Below are 25,965 nucleotides of genomic sequence, written 5' to 3'. Positions count from 1 at the left end.
AGCACAATCTGTAAAGAATCTTGACAAAACAAGTCAAGGTAAATATGATCCAGTCTCTAAATTCCACACCATGGTACAGAGGACATAGATAAGAGCACACGAAGGGCAACAGAGACCGGAAAACAGCAAAGTCCAGAGTGTGACCTCTAGAACGCCAGGGTCTGGTTTCTTCAATAATGGAAAGGAGAAGGAAAAGGAAAAAAAAAAAGATGTAGAAGTAGAGTCTATAGATTTAAGACATCAGTCAATCACAAATCCTAAGCTTTATTTGAATCCTGCTACAAGCAAGTAAAAATATACCTATGCTATTTATGAAACAAGTAAAAATTTTATCACCGACTGGGTATCTGACAGGAATTATGGATACGTTTTGGGTATAATAATAATAATGTGCTTATGTGTTTCATCTTCTAGTAATGTGCACTGGAGTATTTACAGGCAAAATGTCAGTGATTTACTTCAAATGAATGTGGGCATGGGAAGTAAAATAAACAAGGATAGAAATGAAACTTGACTGGCTATGAACTTTATTGCTAAAACGGGGTGACAGGATTTGGGGTTCACTATAATATAGTCTTTGTATATGTTTAATTTTTGCAATTGCTTTTGGTCCTAGGGATTGAACACATGTAAAGCATATGTTCTACCACTGACCTATATCCCCAGGCTCCATAATAACCTTAAAGTACTAAGGCATTTAAACTTTATTTGCCAACCAAATGGAAATCCTCAGAGCTCTTTTTTTTAAGCAATGGTCTGATTAAAAAGGAAAGATTACAGTACAGACACCAACTCCCCATGATAAGTGTAAACACACGGTACTGTGCACACATACTAATAAATTTTAAAAAGGAAAGACAGCAGACAAGGAGCTCAGTCAGGAATTTCTTCTGCATCCTGAACTACATTGATGAGTCAGACTAAGGCAGCATTCATGAGAATAAAAAGGAAAAAGGATTAGGAGTGATTCCAAGGAACTATCCAAGTCTGCTGCTTGACTATGAGGTAAAGGACGATTAAAAGGCGATTGAAAATTTTAAGCCTGGCAGGTTTTAAAATAGCAATGTCGTGAGTGGAGATAGATAAGCCAAGAGGACAAAGCCTTAGGGGGTGGAATGACAGATTTGCTTCCAGACATCAAGGTTGAAAACTAAAAGGCCCACTTGCTATTTTAAGCAAAAATTTTAGCTATACATGCATAAATATTATGCATCCTATTTTCTACTCAAATGTGATGACTTATTCAAAAATAAAGTGTCAAGGGCCGGGGATTTAGCTCAGTGGTTTCACCGCCTGCTGCACAAGCACAAGGACCCGAGTTTAATCCCCGGTACCAAAAATAAATAAATAAATAAATAAATAGTCAGAAATTAACTTACTTTAATGAAATAATTAGATAAAAGTAAGGCATATCTTTTCAGAACTAATATTAAAATAACCCACATCTTTCTTTAATAAAAAATAGCTTTTGGACATGGTTTAGCCATTCCACTTGTCCTTTTCACTGCAAAAATCTGTTTCTTGTTTTTGAAAGTAGCTCTGTATACCGCTTGTACATCACATCCCCTGCACCTACACACTGACACACAAAAAAGAAATAAACACATGGTAGGTGCCTATTGCAAGCAGTATTCAGAAGAATGAAATTGTAGTATTTCAAGATAATTTTTGAAGTCTTCTGAGGGCATTTAAAATAAGATAACATCATCATCTCATTAAGTAACACCATTCATTGTCATAAGTAGCATCATCAATACTGAAATAATTACTCTTCAATTTCATTTATGACAAAGGGTACACATCTTTACACAATTAAAATTCTTTAATAATCACAAGATGTCAGTGCTTCACATATCCATTCCTGCAAAGATGGGGTGTTTACCGTTTTTAGTGCCTAAAACCTCACAGCCCCCAAAACCTTTACCTTAGCAAGTGACTCCAAGATAATCACTCTGATTCTCTCCATTAAAAGAAACTGGAAATATGTCTTAAGAAACAATAAAAAGCAGAAACAGATTGTTCTATAAACTCTGATCCTTGACAATCTTTGCTCACCTGATCCCGGCTGATTACCATGCTAACAAACATGACCAAAGCTAGCCAGCCAAGACTTTCTTGGCTAACCAGATCATTCCTCATTGTGTGTTAGCAAATAAATGAGAAACTATTTCATTCGCTTGTATTTATTGGACTTACCAATAAATACATGATCCGCGGTCATCTACATTGGCAGGTTTGTAATTCTAATTAAAGCTGACCCAAAGTACTGGCGATCCCAATGTCCAGGACCCGGAGCAGTCTGACTCTTGCTGTCAAGCACCTCGCTCTGAGAGATCTTCCTCCCTAGCTTCTGAAAGCCCTGGGCCAGATCCTTTACCACTGAGCAGTAAGGGAAAGGGAGAGGATGCTTGGGAGACCCTCACCATCTCTCAAGGGGGCCACGATCAGAATCTTTCTTTGCTTAGCACTTAGAATGTTCCCAAAGAAACAAATCACTTTTTGGTAAAAAAAAAAAAAAAAAAAAAAATAGTATTAAGTTCTCTCTTATGTAGAAGATACTTGGTTGGAATTCACTTTTTTCACACCATTTCAGTGAGGAAAAAAATACCCAGAGGATCAAGGGAGGAAGGAATAGGTCAAAGATCAATGCCTTTTAGTAGAATTGATTAGATTCTAGAAATAATTCTTTAGAAGCCAGGTTAGGAGGGGAGAGTTAACTAAAAAGAGACTGTTTGAGGGGGGAAGGCCTATCTACTCATACTGTGGCTGTTTACTGAACTAATGCACATAAGTTTATGACTCACAGCCATCTGAGAGAAAATTACCCTTAGGAAACAGGAAGTCCCTGTAGGCATCACTCTTCCCCGCAGTGCCCTGTCCACACTTCGACCTTCTCCCTCGCCCTCTCTTCCTGCCTCCTGCGCTCACCTGACTTCAGCAGGCTCTTCCACTTCTAGAGCAAAGGTCGCTCTCTCTGCCCACACTCTCTCACCTCCAATTCTGCAAGAGCGGATAGACCTGATTTCTTTCAGTGGGATTTTAAACTCAATTATAGCACCTGATCGATTCTGCAGTGATCACCTGTCTCTTATCCTAGATTCTGTAACTGCTGGGGTCAGAGAGTCTGTTGCCTCATTTTTTATCACCAGCAGCAAACCTGCTCAGTTTTTGAAACAGACAAGAGGTCAGAAAAATCTGTTAAATTCAAGTGGAAAGAAACATGTGCAAACTGAGGTTGGTGTTCGTGATGGGAGTGAGAATCTCCCAGCACCCAGCTTTGTTATTCCCCTCCGTGTAGAAATAAATGAACTTCTCACTGAACAGACAGCTTTGCCTGGGAAGTTTAAATGCACAATGGACTCCATCAAAGAGTAAGAATCCCTTCTACTCATTTAATTCTTTACTTTCTAAACTTGTAATTTTCTTTTCTTTAATACATTAGCTATTTCTATATTACAAGTGCACTTCTATTTCTTTCACTTTCGACCGTTCTAATTTGACATTCTGGATTTAATATAACTAGATAGGTTTTTTATCAAAAAGCAATGCCCTCAGCACCTGTGACATTTCCAGACAGTTCACTACTAACAGTAAGATTGCAAAGTTGAGTAAGACAGGGACTTGGCTTTGAGAAGTTCAGAGTTTATCGGAGAAGACAGACTAGTCAAAAGTAATTAACCTTTAATAGCCTAGGACCTACAGGATAGGTACGAAAGTCTAGAAGAACATAAAGAAATGAAATTAGTTTGGGATGACTTGCAACTTGATGAATAAAATGAATGACAAAATAGGTTACTTGACTCTCATTTACTTCTACTCCTACTTCTAGGTCATCAATTGGCTTAATTAATGAGTACCACTAACAACCTTGTGTACCAGACATCATTCTTAATGCTTATGTGTATAAAAATCTCTCAGCACTAGCCCTCTACATATGCACTGAAACTGTACTGTTCTACAGATGAAGAAACCAAGAAGAGGAACATTTAAGCAGCCCCTCAAGGTTAAACTGTTACGAGCTGCAGACCTAGGGCTCACACTTTGCAGACTGGCTCAGAAGTTTCAGTTCCTAACTATTCTGTCATGATGTCTCCTAGGTCAGAAAGCAAGTTTTCTACATTCTGAATTTGCTCCTATTATTTCACAGCATCTTTTGAGAGAAATTTGAACAAATCTTAGAAACTCAAATGCTCTCTAAAACACTTCTCTGTGTCATCCTCATGGTGCTGAATTTCAGTCTGTACAGTTTATTCAGTTGATACCCCATGCTCCAAGAATAAGACATGCTTGTGACATTCTACAGAGCCAGTAAAATAGCATTGCCTTTGTGAATGAAGATTTGTTAACTGGGTAAAACAAAAAGGACGTCGTATACAGAGTATTCCCTTACCTTGACCCAAGTATCATAGGGCAACTGATTCTAGTGTGCTCCAGGCATAATTTGTCTAAGATTGTTCCCAAAACTCCATGAAATATATCCCTGAATACCATTAAAATAAGGAATATTTGCAACTTTAAAATAACTTTTTCAATGTAATTGATGAGATTGTTGTAGGAAAAATAATAGCTTTACTATGATATTCATGAAAATAGCCTATATTTGCTCATTTATTTGTATAGTAAACATTTTTCCAGTTTATATCTTTCTATAAACATTTTATATGCTAAATACAGAATGTTAAGGAACCAATTAAGATATGATCTTATATAAGAGTGCAAAATTCCTGGGGAGCAAAATCTACTATAAGCGAACTCAAAAGAAAACCAACAAATTAAGAAAATTTACTATTATTATTTGAGTCACAGCTATGATTTGGGTCTGCAATGTCCTGTGAAGGCCCATCCATTGAAGGCTCTGTCCTGTGGGTGGCGCTATAGCGAGGAGGTGGAACTTTTAAAAAGTGGGGCCTATGGAGCAGTCTTCCAGCCAGCGGGCTCTGTGGGATTCCAGTCTCTTCCTCTTTCTCTCTTTTGCTTCCTGCTTCGCTCAGCCCCAAACTCTGCCATGTTCTGCCTCCCTTTTGCCTGGAAGCAATGAGGCCCCAAAATCATGGACTGAAACCTTTAAAACTGTGAGCCAAAGTAAATCTTTTTTCTTTATAAGTTGGTTTTCTCAGGTATTTGTTATAGCTAGGGAACAGTGACTATAATATACCTATAAACTGCTAAAGGCTAATTTTCATGATATATAAAATGGCTCTGTCAATCCCCTAGAAAGTTATGAAATGCAGTAAAAATGATGGTGATTTGAAAAAGGAATTCACTGAAAACAAAATAAATATTGAGAAATATGTTCTGTCTCGTAATGAAAAAATGAAAAATATAAACAAGATCCCATTGTCCTCTGGAAGACAGATAAAAGCATTAATTTTCTTTGTACTTCCCACAATTAACAAGAAGAGGGAAACAAACAGGCACTTCTGTACCTTGTTAATGGTATTATAAAATTATGCAACAGGGAGACTATGGCTCGTGTGGCATTTCTTCTTGCTCAGTCAGGGTAGTGGAGCAGAGTTACAAAGGAACCACACATCTTGGAGAAAAAAGGTCTCCCCCTGTATGTTCTACCACATTTCTCTGAGACAGGCAGTGCCACTATTCCCTTAAACAAACTCTCCACATCGAATGATGTATGTAGGATGCTTTCGCTAAGAGATGAGCATGACCAAGTTCATATTCTCCTTCGTGCATTTTCTCATCCTATCTTTATGGGCTATAATCTTCCTCAAGTTCTTCCTTCTCCACTTTCTATATTATGGCAAAGTGTCCTTCTTCTTTTGACCTCAGAACAGCCAAACTTAGATTCAGCCAGACATTCTTATAAGCCTCTAGCTTTTGTTTCACATATTATATTTTCCCAACTGAAGGCTAAAAAGAAAAACAATGGAGTATGGTAGTTGGCATAATCATCCTATACCACTTCTTTACTCTTGTGGTTCTTTCTGTAGTACAATGGACCCTAGATGTTGCATAAATATCTTGCTTTGGCTGAACAATATTTGGAGGTTCCCTCAATGGAAAGAATGAAGAAGACAGTAAAGCGGGGGATGAGATTTCCTTAAGATCAGAACTGAAGTTCATGTCACTAGCCATTTTGACAAGGGTTTGCCCTCTACTCATTGCAGGGTGTTTCTTTTGCCAATCAACTTAAATCTCAAGGTCATTCCTTTTCCGAAGACTTCACTACCAAATTCACAGATTCCTTCTCAATACATCCAGCAGTCATCACCCTTGAGAACTTCAACGTCCCTGCTAACCACTCCCCAAAGCTCACCTCTCAAAGAGCGTGTTTACATGCTTAACCCCAGGACTATTATTTTTTGTTTTGTTTTATTTTGGTTTTTTTGGTTTTTTGGTACCAGGGATAGAACTTGGGACTTTGCACTTGCAAGGCAGGAGCCAGAACCACTGAGCTAAATCCCCGGCCCCCACCCCAGGATTATTATTAATTCATTCTCCATTTTATTCTTTTATCATACCAACTTGTTTCATTAACCAAGGGATAGCACGTTAGTTGTTATACACTAATGGTTAACAACACTTAGTCTAGAGTTAGCCAGGCTTGCTGACAGCTTCCCCTGGGAACTTCCTGGCTAGGTAATGCTGAACAAGCTAGGTAACTGCTGAGAGCTAATCCTCCACAGCATTTCTGCACATCGTGTACCAAGTTTTGTTTTTCAGTTCATTTTGATTGACTGACTGATTGATCAATTGATTGATTGTGCTGGAGATTAAACCCAGGGCCTCAGCCATGCTAGACAAGTGCTGTACCACTAAGCCTTTATTCTGCACTTATTTTTAAGGATATTAGTATAGTTGGCAGCTTTGGGAAATACAGTGGTTCCCTCACTTGAATAGAGAGCATACCCATTTCCTGACAAAGATGACAGGGATCGTGTATCCTTCCACGGTACATGTTCCTGTTAGCAAGTCCCTTATGGGACTGAGGGTCTCTAAAGCTTAGGGTTCTTCACCAATGAGACAAGCAGATCATCTGAAGCATTTGCCACTCTCACTCCAGTGGAACTGGAAGGTCAAGGGAATGTGAAGCTCATACCACCTGCTCATCCCTGAGTAATAAATCACATGTTTCTGACCCAGGAGTTTTGTGTCTTCTGCTAGCATCTTTCACTCTGTATGGCAGGCTAACTTGTTAGCTTGCAAGAAAAGCAAAACTCTTAAAATCTTCATACTCTGGGTAATAACCTCTGTAGGCCTCAGTTTCCCTACATGTCAAATGAAGAGAAGGCAAGTACCCCACAAGAATGAGTTGGTACATCTGCAGCACAGAAGACCAGTTCACCTCATGGCTGCACACTTTCCACAGAGCCCATACTGGCGACCCCATCTCGAGGCCCCATCTGGACCAGTCACTCCACACCGCTACCACCAGAGGACACCCTCCTTTTCATCAAATCTCAGCTCCCAGGCTGTGGCTCTGTAAACACTAGTTTTCTCCCTGTATTTCTGTCCCTCTCTGCTTCCTTCCTTGTAGTCACACACACAGAAAGAAACTAACCAAAGGAGAGTATTTTGCAGACGTCATAAAATATCCTACATTTCTAGAAGATATTGACACAACCCCGTTTTTCAAAACTGGGGGAAGTGAAACACAGTAATAAGAATGAAGAGGTAGAGAGAGTCATGAGATCTTTATAAGATGAAGAAAAGAGTTATAAGAAAAGTAAAAAATGTCAACAATCGCTTAACTACGTAGATGGTCAACATGTATTGTTCCCCTTAATGGCAACTTTGCCAAAAAAAAAAAAACCAGAGAAACAAAAACAAAGGAAATGTGCCTCTAAGCTACGTGGCTGAATAAATGACCCCTAAAACTAAAACACAGTGGAAGTGTTGGAAAGGAGACCAAGTTTCACAATCAGCAGGTCCCAGGGAATCCCAGCTCCAGCTTCCAGCATTTGTGAGAACTTAACCTCACCAAGCCTGAGTTTATTCACCTCCCAAACAGGGTAAGACAGTCCTTCACAGATCAATAAATTACTAAACTACTGCAGGATGACCAGAAAATCACTCCTTCAGACTAGAAAAGACTCAGGGATGTTTATGGTCACTTCCTTTACAAAGCTAAGATTTTGTAACATGCACACAACAGTTGCCAAATCCAGCATTATAGAATTTGAACTCTGATTTCATTTCCGTGCTGAAAATGCCTTAGATTCAGACTTACCTAATTCAGTCTCATATAAATACTTACTTGACTTGATCAACATACCTGTAGCAAAAAATCAAAGAGCGCCATCTTGGACCACTCATGGTGGTGGATTTCCGTGCAGCCCCACTCAGGTCTGGGCACCCGGCCATGCAGCCAGCACTTCTGTCTCAGTGAGTGCTGATAGGCTCCCCAGGTGAGCTGAACCGATGAATGGGTGTCTTTACTTGCTGGAGCGAGAGAGGAGTCCCAGAGAACGAGGGGATGTGGGCGGCCATCTGTGGGATCAGAACAAGCTCACTCTCAGTGTGCTGTGCATGGACCAGATGTGCTGTCAGGTAAGTCACACTCTTTCTACCTTGTCACCTGTTCGATGCCAGAGACGGATCAGACCCGATTACAGGGTCCCTCTCTCTTCTGAAGCTTGAATATCTTTAAACCTCGGTGATGCTTCCCATTATCAGTCTTACAAAGTAGAAAGTTATTGCTAGACCATGCAAAAGTTTTTAAACAAGCGACTTCATAGATGTGGCAGGAATAGGCTACTCACCACCAATAACAACGTCCTCTGGATAGAGTGGTTTTATTCCACATCTAAAAGCAGTCACCACAAAAAAGAAAAGGACTCAGACATTTATAATTGTCTATTTCATGTCTGAGTGGAGCTGCTCTATTTGTAATAACAACTGTCTGATTTTCTGAGGCCACATTAAGATGCCAGGAAGAAAGAGGATTCTTAGGAATTACAAATTTCAAAGTAAAATTGCACACTTTACACTGATCACTGCAATCTCCAAAGAAAGAAAAACAAGGATTTTTTTATTTTTTATAGAAACTGTGCATGCCCAGCAGTACTCTTGGAAACGGATCATTTATCCACACACAAAATCGCCAAGCATATTTAGCCAGGTGTCATTTCTCCACTTGCATGTGCACGGATGGTTGTCACTCAGATTGTCTGTGTCTCCCTCACTCCTGATAAGTTAGAAATGCAACTTCTTTCATTGTTAAACTCAATAAAAATGATAAGCCTAAGTGAAGTCATCTTAAAAACAGGAAAGACCAGATAAGGAACACTGAACAGCACTTCGGGCTGGCACATCATTTACTTCTGCCAAATAAAGTTACAGAAAGATGAGGGCAAGGAGCTTATTACAATTTAAAAGTGAGTACAATGCTCTAGGGGAAAAAGGTGCACTAATCTCCGTCCTTACAGGCCTGAACAGCGGCGGTCACTGAAATTATGGCTGGAATGTCCAGACATGTCTCAAGCATTTTAAAAATCCCTTTTAAATAGCCTCAAATATTCTCAATCTTTAACTTTCTTCAGTTTGCTATCAACTTTTATTTCACCGCCTTTATTACTTGCTTCCTTGTGGAGTTCTTCTCTGTAGAAAAGTCATCTTCTTAAACATTTTTGAAGGTGATAGTACCCTCACTTCAATAATCTTAACAGCATTCAGTTAATTATTTTAATTGCTGAGTTTCAGTTTTGTTCAAAAGAAAAACTGCTCTCTCTTTCGCCTGGGAAGTTAGGTCAGGGCATGTAGAGAGTCCTTCGCATCATACAAAATATGCCACAGTCACTGACTGGCAATGAGGAGAGAAAAGAGAGGAGGAAACATGAGCCATCACTGGAGAATTTTGCTGTGACATTATCTCTTTTCTTTCTGTTGTCTTTCACTTTATTAAATGATTCCGGGCAGTGGAGACCTAATTATTTCCTTGGATATACGATCGTGTTGAACATTTATGCCTAAAATACTGTGCCAGTTAAATAAAGAGGGAATAAATTTCAGGTAAAGTCAGCCCATCCCAGGCAGAAGACAGGTTTGGGCAAGTGTGACCAGATAGGAACAGGAACATGCCTCAGCTTTCAAAGGCGTGCGCACCTCCCACATGTGAAGATGTCCAGGAAGCTCAGTGCATCTGAGTCTGCTCCACAGTCGTACACCGAGAGCACTTTGTGTGCCCAGGGAAAGGGAACACAAAGGGAGCTGAAAGCTAAAACTGAACTTCAACTACACAAATCATTACTCCAGACAGACAAGACAGCAGCTTCCAGACCAGTTCACACAGAGCTCTCTGAGAACAAAGAACCGCTCTACAGAAACAATCAGAAACCTCTGGCCTCTCTGTACTTTTTACTGTAAAAGTAAATCCCGTTTTTAGGAAACGTGGAATAAAATGTATAGCTAAGAAAACTAAACTCAGCTATAACCCATAATTTCTCCTGTTGCTTACATATTTACCTCCATTGTATTTTGCATCACTTTCATTCTCACTGGAATATATAAATGGATTTCCAGAATTTAAGAAATTAAAGTAAGAGTGCTGTATAGCTTGTGGTTAAAGCTCGGACTCTTGACTCCCTGATCTTTTGAAAACTAGTCACGTTACTTCTTAGGTTTGTGATGGCAGACCAGTCTACAAGCCCTCCAAATCTTGCTTTCCTCTGTCGTACAATGTAGTCGATAGTGCATCTTCATAAACTTTGTTAGTACTGAATGACCTTATGCACTGAAAATGTACTCTACACATTTTTATCATTTCTTCATAGTGAAAATATTCAGAATCTTTTCTAGTTTTTTGAAATATATGGTACATAATTGTTAGCTATAGTCGCCTACCGTATAATGACAGATGTGGTAGATTGTTTAATGTGATTTAAGTATTACACAATATATACATGTACTAAAACATCACACAGTACTCCATTAATATGTCAAATTTTCGTGTTTGACTTATCAGTTAAAGACAGGAAAAAATATAAACATAACTCTCAACTTGGTGTCTAACATAAATGCATTCCCCAGAAATGTTTCCTAATGACTATATAATACATATATAAGGCAATCTCATAATTCATTAGTCTTCAACGGACCATTATTGTTTATTAAGCAATTACTTAATGCCAAGCACTATTCTAGAGCCTCACGATAAATACATAAATAAATAAATGTCAAGTAATTTGCTTTCATGGAACTTACATTTCTACTAGGGAAAATAAAAATTAAGCAAAAAAATAAAAATATTTTGGGATCATCTTGTATTTATACATCATAACCACTTCACTAAGTATTGTATCATAAATATTTATCTGATGATTAAGTATTTTAAGTAGCACCACTGTGATTTTGAGGCAGTCATCTAGCCAATCTAAAAAGGACACTATTTTAGGCTTTGAGGACCATGAAGTTTCCATTTGCAGCTATTCCACTCTACCCCTGCTCAGCTTCATGTCACTATGGCACAAAAGCAGTCATAGATCAATAGGAGGAATTGATCAGGACTACTACAACACAATTTTACTATGAACACTGAGGATGGAATTTCATATGATTTTCAAGTGATTTTCATGCTAGTATTATCCTTTTGATTTTTTTCAACCATTTAAAATTGTGAAAACATTACTAGTTTACAAAATAAAAATAGGGGTCGGGCCATCTTGACTAGTTTTGAGCCTCTCAGCTTATTGGATTTCATTTCCCATTTCTCTACTTTAAAATATCAATTCTCTTCTTATATTTTCAGTGCTAGGAATGGGATCCAGGGTCTTTCACCTGCCAGGAAGTGCTCTACCACTGAGCTACACCCCCAGCCCTCATAAAATTCCGGGAGTGATACGTTCTCTCTTTTAGCAATTTTAAAAAGTTACCCTCAAACTGCCAAAAATGGTGTTCATCAGCTGGGAATCACTGGTCTTCGATTAATAGCCTGTGTTTTTCTCCATAGCCGTCCACATGCCCCCAGAAAAATGTTCTAAATGCTGACTCCCACAGAGAGACATTCTTCACACCCCTGACAGAAGTTCCCACACCTCAGCCAAGCGTCCGGGGAACAGAGAGAGTGGGGAAGCAGAGCTGGCTTAGTACTCAGCCCGAGGGCGGTGCCGAGTCATCGTGGCAGGCAGAGCTGCCCGGCTCAGAGCAGGGATGCTACTGCCCCAAGAATTCCACTTCCTCTAAAAGAACTAAATGAACTCTGATCAATCTGAAGTGATGACAGAAAAATAGCCTCTGAAAACAGGCACCCGGTTAAAGCAACTTCCTCTGAAGTGTTTCGGGCCGAGACGCATCCATCTCTTCATATTCGTGTTTGTCAAGATGATGCAGCACTGTGCTCTCCAGAGAGATTTCAACAGCAGAGAGATAAAATTCTAACTGTCAGAGCAGTAAGAAAGCAGGTTTTAAAAGATACGTGGGTGTTCCCGAGAATTAAAGGTTACACAGCTGTCTTAAAAATTGAAGCTTGCCAGGGAAACTTTTTTCTGGGCTCTGAATATCTCCCCTGAATGTTGAGTGTTCTCCCGAGCAGTTTATTATTCACAAGCAAAAAGACATTCTTCTGAAAAGAGGAACATGGAAATTAACCAGGAATGAATGCTTCACACAGTCTCCTTTGTCCGGGTTGTGAAACACGCTTCACTCTGAACACTGGCTGATGGGTTTTTGCTGAGCCGCAGGTGAAGGCTGAGCACATTCGGTGAGGTTGTGAACCTGTCTGCATCTGTCCCTGAGCTGAAGTAACTAAAAATGTCCTGAGCTCAGAAGCCCACGTCCTTTCTATCACACGGGCCAAGTTCCAAGAATCTTTGTGAACAAGACAAAAGGGAAGTGACAGTCCAGCTCAGAGGCCTTCATCAGGGAGGATGCTCAGGACCCACTATACAAAACCAAAGTAGAAACTGTGAGCATCCCTGTGGTAGGAATCAGATGGTGCTGGGCTCCATCACAACTGCCAACATTGTGAGGATGGACACCTTAATGCTGTGCCTGCTCCCAGTGTACAAGGTACTCACTGATGCAGATACAACCCAGTGATACTGCAGCATGAGTCTTGGTGCTGGTCATCAAGTACCACTGGCTCTGTCTTTTTACAGCACTTATCACCAGAGGATTTGCACAGTTAAGAAATATTAGACTGAAGTGAAAAAGCAGATGCTCTCTCTTGGCTTGAAATTGGTGAACGTGAGCCAGTTAGCAAGCATGAGGGAGGTCAGACCAGGAATGCGAGACTTGTGACAGCTGTGAAGGAGGAGTGAGTCTGAAGGATGAGAGGAAATTTTGCAGATGCTCAGGATTGGGGGTGTTGTTAATTCATTTATTCATTAAACATATTTATAGGTGCCCCATGCTCACCGAAACATTATTCACAATTTCCAGGCTGTGGAAGGAAGCGAGGTGACCATCATCAGATGAATGGGTAAAGAAAAAGTATATAAATTCAGCCATTAAAAATGGGCTGGGGATTTAGCTCAGTGGTTTCGCTGCCTGCTGTGCAAGTGCAAGGACCCGAGTTCCATCCCTGGTGCCGAGAAAAATAAATAAATAAAAATGGTGATTCTGTCACTTGGAACAATATGGATGAAACTGGAGGATGCTACGCTGAGTAAAATAAAAAGCCATGCATGGAAAGGCAAACGCTGCATGATCTCATTTATGTACTGAATCAAAAAAAGCTGAACTCAGAACTAGAAAGCAGAGTGACTCTTACAAGTGTCTGGGAAAGGGAAACAGAGAGGGGAAGGAGAGCTGCTGATCCTCAGGTTCAAAAGTAGAGTTAGGAGGAGTGAGCTTTAGTGATCTGTTGCACAGAATGGTGATATAATAAATAAGATACACTGTGTATTTCAAAATTGCAGAAAGAGAATTAAACATTGCTGCCCCAAAAAATGCTGTGTGTGGAGCTCTGGATTTAATTAGCCTGATTAATCATATCACAATTAAACATATATTAAAAGGTCACATTTTTGTGCTCCATAAACATTTACAATTATTATCAATTAAAAATAAAATTATTTAAAAAGCAACAGATTTCTAAGATTTTAAATATACTTCTTCAAGCAAAGAGTAAAGGCATTTAATTTGCTTTTACAACTTTTTCACTTCATAGCTTATTTTTCTCTAAGTTGTACTTAATGAATATCATCCATATGTTTCCTCAAAAGGCAGCCAAGGGTGACACCAAAGGAGCAGCAAAGAAGAATGTCTTGTGGCTGCCTCCTTCACAAACGACCCAAACAGTCTCCGTTAAGCCACCAGCTATGCTGTGAAGACAGAGTCCTCTTCGCTCTGAACCTTTGGACTCATGGGGAGAACTTCGACTTTCCAGGTCTGCCCTGGGCCTCTGCTGCCCAAAGACTTCAGCTATAGGAACAGAAACTCCCAGACTCTTCCTGTCTTGGTGCTCCACTTAAAAGCTCAGGGATGCGATTTGCCTTCCAGGGGTAGTAATGTAGTGACTGCACCACACTCTCCAGACAACCACGTGCTACCCATGAAGTCCTGGTGTCTGCTGGGAGACTCGGTCCCGGGAGATGTGCAGTTTGCTACGACTTCGCAGGTAAAGAAGCCATGGATTCCTGCTCACAAAGACACGAACATACTCACTTTCCACTTATGACTGATTTACGTCACTTCACCCCCAAACCCCAATCTCCAATTTTGCAGATCCAGTTGCAGTTTCCTGAACAATTTTGCCATCACAAGGTTTTCATGCGTCTGCTTTCTACACCCTTCTCTCATTCCAGACAGCCCTGACAGTGTCTCTCCCAAAAGTCTCTGCAGTCTTCCCACCTGCTCCCCTGCGGTTTATGCTCAAGGTGAAACTCCTATCCTCCCTCCCCAGCAGCACCTGTGGAACCCTCCAGAGAGCTTCCTCCAGCCCAGCCTGTGTGGTGACCTCGGCACTGTCTCCTGCCCTCCACGCTGAGAGCCCCACCAGACTCCAGGACTGCATCTGGGTGGACAGCACATCTGGGTGCAGTCAGAGGAGGCCAACCTGGTGTGCAGGGACAGTGGGAGGCTGCTGGTAGACCCAGGGATGAAGACTGTTACCATCTGTCACTGCATGGCCAGCTCCTCAGAAATGTCTGGACCAACGCAAACACCCCAAGTGTTTTATGAAATGGATGAATTTTTTGGACTCCCCCAGTGTTCCTGGATAGTACCTAAGTTCTAAGAAATAGCCAATAGACCTAGAAAAAATTAGTCATGACATGATATTAATCTGCAGGTTGAGTGTCCTCACTGTTCAGGAGTAAAGAAGGGCTGGGGAGAAACAGCGAATCGGCACAGGCTGCAGGCCTAGCAGGCTGACCTGCTGTGAAGGGACCCAGGGCCAGGGACAGAGACCGAGGTCATAGACCCCTCCAACCGGGTCTCTGGCCCAGTGCTGTGGTTCGTCCCTGTGGGCCTTGGGACACATGCTGGTCCCTGCGTCCGTACAAGGGGGTCAAAGGATGAGACTGTATAAAGCTGGAGGCGATCACGAATGTGAACTGTCTCGCTCTCCACAAATGATGACGTGGTTATTGTCTGCTACAGATTCCAAGAACTTCCTTTAAGTAAAAATTTTAGGCGCATTATGCAGTTGAAGCAAATGTCAATCTACATAAAAAAAAAAAAAAGAAGAAGATCTAAAGAAACATCAGGAAGGGTGAAATCAGCTTAGGAGCTGAATCAGTGGAAGGTTACACTTGTGGCTGCTACTCCGCATCGGGCGCTGTCGCACATAGGCATCCACGTCAACTCGAGGTGACGCTGAGTGCTGTTATCACATCAGCCTTCTCACCACCGTCTTCCTGACTGAACTAACGGAAAGCAAGGGACTGAGAGCTTAGGTGACTTATCCTGGGTCACAGCACAGCAAGGGACAGAGTCGGAATGCAGTCAGGAACCTGCACTGCCTGTCCTCAGCCTAACCACAGAGCCATTTGAATGAGAGAGACTGCTGCATGGCCTTTTCCAGTACTGAGTCTCACATGCAAAAGTAAATGCCAGTGACCTGAACTGATCACAACTTCGCTGGGCCAAAATGGTGATATTTGCCCACTGATCAAGGTAGGAAGGGCTCTCCGGTCCCTGCTGCATCTGAGTGGTCCAGAGAGCAACCCAGATCTGCACCCCAGTCCATCACGGAGAGAGGGCATGGGAGACGTTAAGTAAGTCCTGAAATCACTGAAGGGAAGATTCTCTCCAGAACTTTGCCTGCAATGCCGGCACTGTGGGAGGCAAAGGTAGGAGGCTCTAAATTTGTGCCCAGCCCAAGCGACTTAACAAGACTCTGCCTCAGAATAAAATAGGATGGAGATGTAGCTCAGTGTGAAGGCCTTGGGTTCAATCCTCAGGACCACAAAAAAAAAAAAAAAAAAATCCCCCAGGCCACTGAGCTCACACAGGACCCAAGACTAGCAGTGGCTGCACACAGCAGGTGCTCGGTGAATATCTGTTAAAGGAACAAGACAGATGCGATCAGGAGCCGGCACAGAGCTGCGTGGAGTCAGGTACACCCTCCTGTGCACTGGGGTTGCCATGGAAACCGCTTCTTCCATCGCAGACACGGGGGAGTCAAAAGCAGATTCCAGAGGCGTGAGCACTGCTGGGCTCCACCTGCGTTTGAAGGTATGTGGTGGGCAGAAGCCTGGGTGGTGCTCAGGAAGCTGCTGTCCCCCAGGAGGGCCAGTGCCAGGCCAACCTGGGAATCCGACTGCTAGAGGGAGCACCTTGGGGCCTTTGGGATCAGGTACACAATATGCTTCCCACCCACAGTTTCAAATGCAAAACACGATCAGTCACTCTTAGATATTGTTTAGGAAGGCTGGCTGATCCATCGGAGATTTCTAGGGTGCTTCCCAGTGGTTGGGGCATGGGGGGAATTCTTGAAACTCCCCAGCCACGGGCTCTGTCCGCACCTGCCTGTGAGCCGGGACCCATGTGAGTGAGACGAGACCCAGGGCTGTCCTCCCACTGCCCTGGGACCACCACCTCACCGGGTCCACAGCTCCAAAGGACCTGAACCTGAACGGGTAACGAAGACCCACAGCACACATCGCCTCCTCCACAGTAAGGAGAGGTGGGGCAGGCTGGGAAACAGTGAGAGGTCTGGATCCACCGTGAATTTAAGTTGGAGCGCGCAGGGGGCCGGCAGTCTGTCATCTGCAGCCTGGCAGGCAGCATTCCCAGAACCAGGCTACCTTGATTTAGTATGACAGCTCCGCGGCAATAAAGCGGCACCCTAGCACCAAAGCACACATAAAACGTCTCCCATGCTGGGCCTGAGAAATAGTACCACACTACACGCTAGGCAAATGGGGTCCCTGAGTCCTCACTGCGCTCTGCTCAGACCAGGAGGGAGGCTTTGGACCAGCTGCTGCGAGAAAGACCATGGGAGGCCCAGGGCTTCTCCTTCCCAGTCTGCTTCTTCTCATCCTAGATAAGCACCTTAAATATCTCGCTCTGGAAAGTTATCTACCTGCATCCACACCACCCAGGTCAGGCGGCTTCTGTACAGATCTGAGAGTTTTATAAGGCTGTCAGAAAACAGATTAGGATGTTGGATGTTCAGACACAAGCCCTACGGTTCCTTACAGTAAACCCGACAGTGGTTTCATCCAGGAGTGGTGGCCCACGCCTGTAATCCCAGCACTCTGGGAGGCTGGGCTGGAGCTTGTGCAACTTTACACAACTTAGTGAGACTATCAAAAATAAAAAATTAAAAGGTCTGGGGATGTACCTTAGTGCGAAGGCCCTAGGTTCAATGCCCAGTACTGGGGATAAAAAGATGAGACAAGACAAAGGGAGGGGAGGGAAGGTAACGGGGAGGAAGGGGAAGAAGGGGAGGGGCAATCTTGAATGTTGGAGCTTTTGCATTAAAGAAACAAAACTTATGGGAATGAGTGTTCAGAGTGATATCCAATATATCCATTCTCCCCTTGGAAAAAGATATTAACAATATTGCTGAACTGAAAGACATTACTGGGTTTGTTGGCATAGTGGTAAAATCAGAAACCACCATGCTAGAACTTGTACAGTTTTGCCAGCGTCCCATAATTGTGCACATTTGATGTGATACACGTTAACAGAAGCACGCAGAGGTACTCGGGCAGTTCCTCAGCTCATTAGTGGGTGACTTAGGGAAAATTCCATTACCTCCCGAGCCTCAGGACCCCTATTTACAGTAACAGTGGTATCTGCTGTATAGAACTGTTAAGGAATAGAGTGAACAGATGCCAAATGTGGACAGGCACAGATTCATAGTTGCATCTTTCTAAAAAATGATTTTTTTTATAAAGGACCCTTGATGTTTACTTTCATGTTTGTTCTTCCCACTTATGCAGAGGCTGTGAATGTGCAGTGATAGTTGCTGGATTGTGTTGTGTGGTGTTGTGTTGTGCTGCACCACTGTCCTCCCCATCTATGACCCTGCCCTTCCCCAAGTACACCCTTCTTGTTTTCTGGGATCTCTTTGGACCCTAACACCTGCGGGCAAGTGGTCTGGTGAACACAGCAATCCTGGTAAGTCCGCCCAATTCAACTACATCTTCTTGTATTTAGGGAAAACATGTAGAACTCACCATTGTGCAGCCAAGCACTTGTCCCCGGGTGTGATGTGGTCACCCACATCAGCCCTACCGATTTAAGGACCCAGAGGGTGGGCTGTACGCCAACCACCCTGATTTACTATGGTTCAACTTTCAACTTTTCAACTTCAGGACAGTGCAAAAGCACTCAGGAGAAACCGTATTTTGGATTTGAGCTTTGATATCTTCTGCGACCGATGCCCTCCAGTGTCCCATGTCACGGGTGCATTTGGACACTGAGTTGGGTATTTTTCATGCCACCACGTCCTGTAAACATGCTCCTGTGTGCGTGTATGGCAGGTGCACGTAAGTGCTCGTGTGGGCTCCCTGGTCATGCTGAAGACAGGTCAGGTGAGGGGTGGTGCTCAGGAGGGTGGGTGCCTTAAGTGCAGTTTCAGCTTCGAATATTTAGTGATCAAAGCATAACCCACTGTGAGCCAAGAAGCATCCATCATCGGGATCCTGAGAGGCTGAGGGCAGCAAACCTTACTCCAGCATCGGGCTCCCCTTTCATCTCCCTCTGCCTTTCACAATCCTTTTTCTGTCCCAACAGTCTGTAGGACTTGAGCAAGGTGTTTACTCAGGGCCTCGTTTTGCTGTCCAGAATCCCCAGGGCTGATACCTGGGTCCCCTTCCTAGGATTTAATGAGATAACGGAAGCTCAGCTCTTAGAACAGAACAGTGCCTGGCACATGGTAATGTTCAGTGACTCGCTGCTGTAGTCAAAGTTACCGCCTCATTGGAAAGACAGTGGCTGTAGCCTGTATTGTATTCACGTGTTAAAGAACTAGGTGTACCAGAGAGCTGTGACAATGGGAAAAGGAGACATGCTGGTGGCCCCTTTGAGGGTGTGTTGAGGGAAGCAGACTGATAAAAAGAGGAAAGACTTGGAAATCAGGAAAAGAGGGAGAGAGAGAGAGAGACCAGTTGAATTCTTGATGGGCACAAGACCTCATATGCCTCGAATAACCTCGAGCAGCTGAGGTGTAAAACCGTCTACTGCAGGGGATGCTTGGAAAGATGAACTGGGAGGACCCAAATTCAACAGGCAGTATAGCTGGCTGTTTTCTCTGCACTAAACATGAATTTATTTTCATAAACATGAATTAAACATCAGAGAACAGAAACAATATTTAGGGAGATTAGTTACAGGATTTGCTCACTCTCACCGATATGCAAAGGTATCCTCCTTGACCAAGCCAGGGCGTCAGAGAAAGGTACACCTAAGCTAAGTCCCACTCTTGTACCTTCAGAAAGCCCATTTTCTCATTATACTGCAGTATGACACAAACAGACCGTAGCGATAGTGACTCACCATCACAAGCCCTATAAACTTTTTTTGGTTTTTTTGGTACCAGGGATCGAACTCGGGTCTTTGTGCTTGTGTAGCAGGTGGCAAAACCACTGAGCTAAATCCCTGGCCCCAGCCCTATAAACTTTATTACAGTACTTGCGTTATCAGGAGGACACAAAAGACTCTTTTTATTACCTTCTCTTTATCACCTACTCTTTGTTTTCTGGTTTTTTTGTTTGGAGTCAGGGTCTCACTATGTGGTTCAGACTGACCTTGAACTCACTATGGATCCTAGGCTGGCCTCAAACTCATGGCAATCCTCCTGCCTCAGCCTTTTGAGTGCTGGGATCACAGGTGTGCGCCACCTCACCCAGCCACGATGAATTCTTTGTGAGATCCTCCAGCAGAAATCCTAACCTGGAAGATTTTTTTTTAAATGGTACTACTTATCAAGGAGATTGGGGGCAAATATAGATTTACTATTTAGGGTCAGTGGAACAATGCATTCTTCCATTCATTCAAAATATCTATTGAGCACCTATTATGCACCAGACTTTCCACTAAGATCCAAAAATACTGCAATAAACTATACAGAAATTAGCTGGGCACAGTGGCACACATGTGTAGCCCCAGCACTCTGGGAGGCTGGGGCAGGAGGATCGTAAGTTTGAGCCCTGCCTAGACAACTTAGTGACTCAGTGAGACCCCGACTCAAAATAAAAAATAAAGAGATCTGGGGATGTAGCTCAGTGTGAAGGCCCCAGTTTGAATCCCTAGTAACAAAAGAAACCAAGAAAACAAGAATTATGTCTCCATCGATAGATCTAGAGAGAAAAAGAAGATGCATAAGCAACAATTATAAGACAAACATGCACTGCATTAAATGATAATGCAGGACGCAGAAATAGGCGCTGGGCAACTAGGAGATCTGTCACTTCCTTGGGTGGACAGACAGGCTCAAGTGCAGCTAAGCGTGAACAAAAGAAGGAAGAACAGGAGGTCCTTAAAAGGTGGATGCACACTTCTGTCGAAGTCGGAAGATAAAAGATACAGGAGAAAGACTAGAAGAAGGTAGGTGGAGAGAAAGACTGAGAATGTAAGACTTCCTGTGTGTGCTACAACCAGAACCGGGCTTTTATGCCCTTTGCATCACTACAACAGCCAGCACGCATAGGATTATGCTGTGTAGAGTGTTTACGACTTTGTGTAAATCATTTCATAGGCTCCTGAGGAAACTGGCATGTCTTTAAACAGCTAAGTGTGCAAAGGGATCAGAGAACAAGCGAAGGTCTGGGATTTTTGGAGATATAATCTCAGGAATGTAATTCATCAAATTCAGTCACATCACTGTGGCTCGACTGACTTCTTCCCATCGATACTTAGGTATGAACGGAAAGAGAACACTCAGGCCATACTGGAATGGTCAATGTCTGCTTCAAATTGCATCATCATTCTCAAAGATGCTGAAAAGTCAGAGCCCAGATATAAATATATCTCAGAAGAATCCTGGCAATAAAAAGCTTAATTAAGCAGTCAGGAGATCAGGGTTTCAGTTTTAAACTTTTCACTTAAACGATCTTTGAGGTTCGAAGCGTTTGCAAACAACTAAATAAACTTAGAACTTCAGGTGTGACAGTAATGGCCAATGCATACCAAAGGTTTACTTCATGCCAAGAATTACGTGCTTCCCTTGTACAAATTAACAATGACCCACTGTTAATGTCATTTCACAGCTGAGGAAACTGAGGCAGAGAGAGAGACATGCAACATTTCAGGTCAGATGGTTGAAACTCTGGGAGACCTCGGCGAGAGCTTTATTTCTCCCAACTTCCATTCAGGAGCACCCTAAGGAAGCTCAGAGGACACGCGCATGCCCCCTCAGGATAGATCTGGGAGTTCACCTTCTCTTCGCTGCGACTTCAGGCAGGAGCACGACCGGCCAAAGAGCACAGCAAAGGGGATCCTATGACCCGCACGCCCGGGACAGCCTCAAACCACTCCTCTCATTCCAGTGCCCACTGGGCTGCTCTTTGACACCTGCGAGTTTTAATTTACGTGGTGCGTGACATACTCACTCAGGTCCAAGGTTGAGAAGTTATGTTCTGAAGTTTGCTGGGCCTACATTCAGAACCCTCCTGAGCCATACACTTGGTGTGGGGTTGAGGCCAATTGCTTTGCCTGAATAAGTCTCGAATTTTAAACTGGGAATAAGAGTAATACCTGACCCAGGAGCATCATCATGAGACTTACAGGAGTCCGTGCCCATGTGAGTCCACTAGTATGGTGCCTCGTAAATAGTAAGCCTCAGTAAGATTTCGTTTTCTCTCACATTAAATGTTTGATCTAATTGGCGCTGCTGTAATCCCCCGGTAGAGTACAAACTTCAAAAGACATTGTGAGACTGGAGCACTTAGACGGGAACCCATAAGCACGTCACTGGCACTAAAGACGATCCACTCTAAAACTAAATTCTAATCCCAAAGCCAACGGAAAACTGGCTCAATTCTCATCTACTCCCAAGAGGGTTCAATCCATTCCCTTCCCGGCCTCCTGAGAACCTCACTGAAATGCTAAATTTCCTGGGCTCTGGGAGGGTTTCTCGGCCACAAGAAGTATCTTTGGAGTTGCCAAGCTCTTTGAGGTCCTCTTTAGCCCCTTGGACCATCTTGGATCCTCAGCTGTAACTTCTGGGATCTTTCTGCACTCAAAGAAGAGCCGCTGACTGATGTACGGGGATATTGAGAGACTCTCCTGTGTGCAGGGCGTGGGCACAGCCGCCGGCGGCAGACCCTACGCTCCCTGGCCATCTGTCCCCCAAGAACACGGACTCTTGGACCTTGGGCCCATGAACCAGCGTCGTGAATCCGAGGGACTCACAGGGCCGTGCACACCAGCAGTGTCCTCCTCGGCGTCATTCGCCTCAACCGGCCTGAGAGGTTACATCTGCTGGGAGGCACAACCGGAGGACAGGCTGGGTCTCACGGGTGCTGGCTCCCGGCCCCTTAAAAAGACTCCATGTGCTGAAGGAAGATAATTCACCTCCTTCTTCTGGAAACTTCGGAGAAGGAGCTTCCACTCGCTGGGTAACCTGGAGCGCCAGGCCTGGCTGTCAGCGGGATCCTGGCCTCGCTGCCTGGCATTCAGAGAGTGAAGGGGGCAGAGGGGAGCCCGGAGCGTCCCCAGCGCGACCCTGGGCGCCTTACCTTGGGCGGACTCCGACTTCCGGCTCACCGAGGGCAGCGTGCGATTGAGCCCCAGGATGCGGTCCAGGTGGAAGGCGAACACCTCGCTGGAGTCCAGGGCTGGCCTGAGCAGCGCGCAGGGGCTGGGGCCGCAGCGGGGCGGGGGCCCGGCGGCGTGGTCGCCCAGCACCAGCAGGGGCGCCCCGCGAGTCGAGGGCTGCAGGCGGGACGCTGCGCCGTCGGCCAGCAGGCGCAGGCTGCGGATGTCGTCCCCGCTCAGCCACGCGGGGGCGCGCTCGCTGTACAGCCGGACGTTGCTGTGCGCGGCTCGCGGCAGCGGGAGGAAGCCGGGCCCCGGGGCCGCCCCGAGCGGGAGAAAGCCGCGCGCTGCCGACTTGCGCCTGCGCTTGGGCCTGGGCGTGCCGCGGATGCGGGCCGGCCGGCCGCGCGGGGCGCGCAGGGTGACGTACACCACGTTGGGCTGCGGCGCGGCCTCGCGGCCCGGGGCCTCGGGCGCCGTCGGGGTGCGGTCCCGGGGCGGCGCGGGGAGGCTCGCGGGGCCCGCCCGGCTGAGCAGCAGGCCCAGCCCCAGGCCCAGAGCGCAGGCTGCGCCCAGCAACAGCGCCCCGCGGGCCCGGGGCCGCCGGCCGCTGCAGAGCGCGCGAGGCCGCGGGGCGCACGGGAGCCGCGGGGCCCGGGTCATCGCGCGGAGCCCGCCGGCCGCATGACCTCGGAGCCCCGCGGGCCGCGGGCGGTCGAGTCCGGGCTCCTGGGGGCGCGGCCGGGAGCAGCGCCGAGCCTGCAATGAACGGAGAGGGATGACTGAGTCAGGCCGGGTGCTGCCCTCCCTCCACGGACGCCGCCCGCACGGACCCGCGGACGGGAGGGCGACGCGGCGAACGCGCCTGGAGTGTTCACAAACAAGATAGAGGTGCAAGTGTGATGTTCAGTGCAAAGCACGGCAGTAGCGAAAACGCCACAAAGATCCAAGACTATTTTTCAACTGATACCTAGAATCCTTTAATTAGATTCAGAGGCAGAGCGTTAAGATTTGGCCAAATCGGAACTGCAACTCAGAAATAACTTAGGACAGTTAATAGGTGATTTTTTTAAATGTATAGTTATAGCTATCGCACATCATTTTTACAAAGTCGTGCATTAACTAATGGAGCAGAAGCACCACCTATTAAGATTCAAATTCAGAAACATAATCTAATACTACAAACTTTCCTTCACAATATGCTTCATTATTTTACATTCAATGTTCGTATCATATGAAGCCATGAATCTATATAACTTGAAAGCAACTTATCCAATCACGAACACACTCACAAAACAAATCCAACTAGTTTTTATTCTTTTTTTATTTCCCGCCAGTCAGCTGAAAAAAATAAAAGAATCTCTAGTTCAGTTTTCCACATAATTAAAACAAGAAGAAACTCTCAAGCCGCCTTAACTTACACAGCGGGCCCCATGCCTGGCGCTGGGAGGAATGGCGAGGCTGTCCTGTCCCTAGGGCAGAGGGCTTGCGGGGCTGAGCACCTGAGCACAAGTACTTCGTGGTCAAGAGTGTTCCACATTGCTGACATTCAGCTCAGCCTCAGAAGCACCCTTGACAACTACCGATGGCCACAGCCAAATGGTTACCTGTAAAGTGGCCACTGCACCGTTTTCAGACATGTAAGTTTTTTTAAAAATATGGTTAAATATAAACTTTAATTTTAAATTCTGAAGGGAAAATAATGCTGAACAGAATCAGCTTTCAAAAGAACGTTCCACTTATTTCTAACCCGCGGGAGCCCTCTAGTGTCCCATTTGCAAACGGACTCAGAAAGGACTGAGCGCTCCCTTGGCCCCTGAGGGTTAAACGCCTTGCAAACGGGAATTCCGGACCCTTTTGTCCACCCCACGAACCCGGGAAGACAGGAACCTGGCTTCCGAGAACTCCACTCACCCAGCAGTCCTGTCCCCTCGCTGAATGGCACCTGTCTTGCAACAGTTCCAGGGGAGAAAGGCCTAGAGTGTCAGAAAATCCTAAGAAAGGGCTATTACGAGTGAAGAAAAAATAGAGCAGTGAGATAAATATTCAGAGATAGGGAGGAGCATTTATAGTGCTGGCTGCCTTGAGCGGAGCACGTGAAGAGGCCCAGCCTCCCTCATGGGAGGCTTTTTAAAGACAGGTTAGAGATTGGCCTAGGGTGTCTGCGTGTCCTGGCACACGGCCTGAGCTGGTGACCTCAGGGTCTCCTGCAGGCTGAATCTGTTTCTATGACAAACAGCCAAAGGCAGGCAGGCAAGAAGGCACAAGGAGACAGGGACTTTTTCAAAGGAGGTTGTGATGCTGGGGGTGGTTAGGAAGTCAGAGTACAGTGTGTAATCCTAAAAATACTACGGTTTGCGAAGAAAAAACCAGGATATATAGAAGGAGAGAAACTTGCAAGTGGTAAAATGCCAAAAACTATAATAGGGATGTTATTTTAGCACTCTTAAACTCAGACCTTTCTTGCTATTTAAAAGTTGAGGCACACAGTGGAAATTAAAAAGCAGTTCCAACATGGATGAGGCCTGGAAGTACCTGTTCGTTAGGGCTAAAGTTTGAAGGAATTCAGCCTTCAAAGCAGTTATTCTTGCACTCCAAAACTCTTAAGAGTCGCACTTCCATAAGCCCAGAATTATTTTCTAAAGAGTAAATAGGAACATCTTGGAAGGAGACCATGGCAGAGCTGCTTTTGATAACTCTTATGATTTTCACGTATTCAAAAGGCTAACTGGCCAGGGTTTTTACAAACTGAGGCCAACGGCTAGGGGTTAATAGAACATTTACCTAACATGTTCAGCCACCAACATGGGAAAAACAAAATGGATTGTCTTTGGCAGAGGCCGAATTATGATAAGCAGAAGCTTCCTTCGGTCCCTTTTAAAGCAACTGTCTTAGTAGAAGAAAAATATGTAGGAA

General features: G+C 44.5%; 1 protein-coding gene across 1 annotated transcript in view; it reads right to left on the bottom strand.

Moving 5' to 3' along the window:
* Gask1b (golgi associated kinase 1B) overlaps positions 1-25,141 on the bottom strand; it is a 44,757-nt gene extending 19,616 nt beyond the window's left edge. The window contains exons 1-3 of the mRNA XM_021247472.2: positions 24,964-25,141; positions 23,031-23,808; positions 8,234-8,448 (exon numbers count right to left, since the gene is read on the bottom strand). Of these exons, the coding sequence (XP_021103131.2) occupies positions 8,234-8,448; positions 23,031-23,712 (897 nt within the window). The 5' untranslated portion in view covers positions 23,713-23,808; positions 24,964-25,141. The remainder of the gene's footprint in view (positions 1-8,233; positions 8,449-23,030; positions 23,809-24,963) is intronic.
* Between the last annotated feature and the right edge of the window lie 824 nt (positions 25,142-25,965).

This window comes from Heterocephalus glaber, unplaced genomic scaffold (genome assembly GCF_053883595.1).
Source record: "Heterocephalus glaber isolate CG9 unplaced genomic scaffold, H.glaber_assembly_v1.0 deba00001737, whole genome shotgun sequence".
Classification (NCBI taxonomy): Eukaryota; Metazoa; Chordata; class Mammalia; order Rodentia; family Bathyergidae; genus Heterocephalus; species Heterocephalus glaber.
Note: the sequence above shows the minus strand (reverse complement) of the source record. Positions and strands in the feature narration are given on the sequence as shown.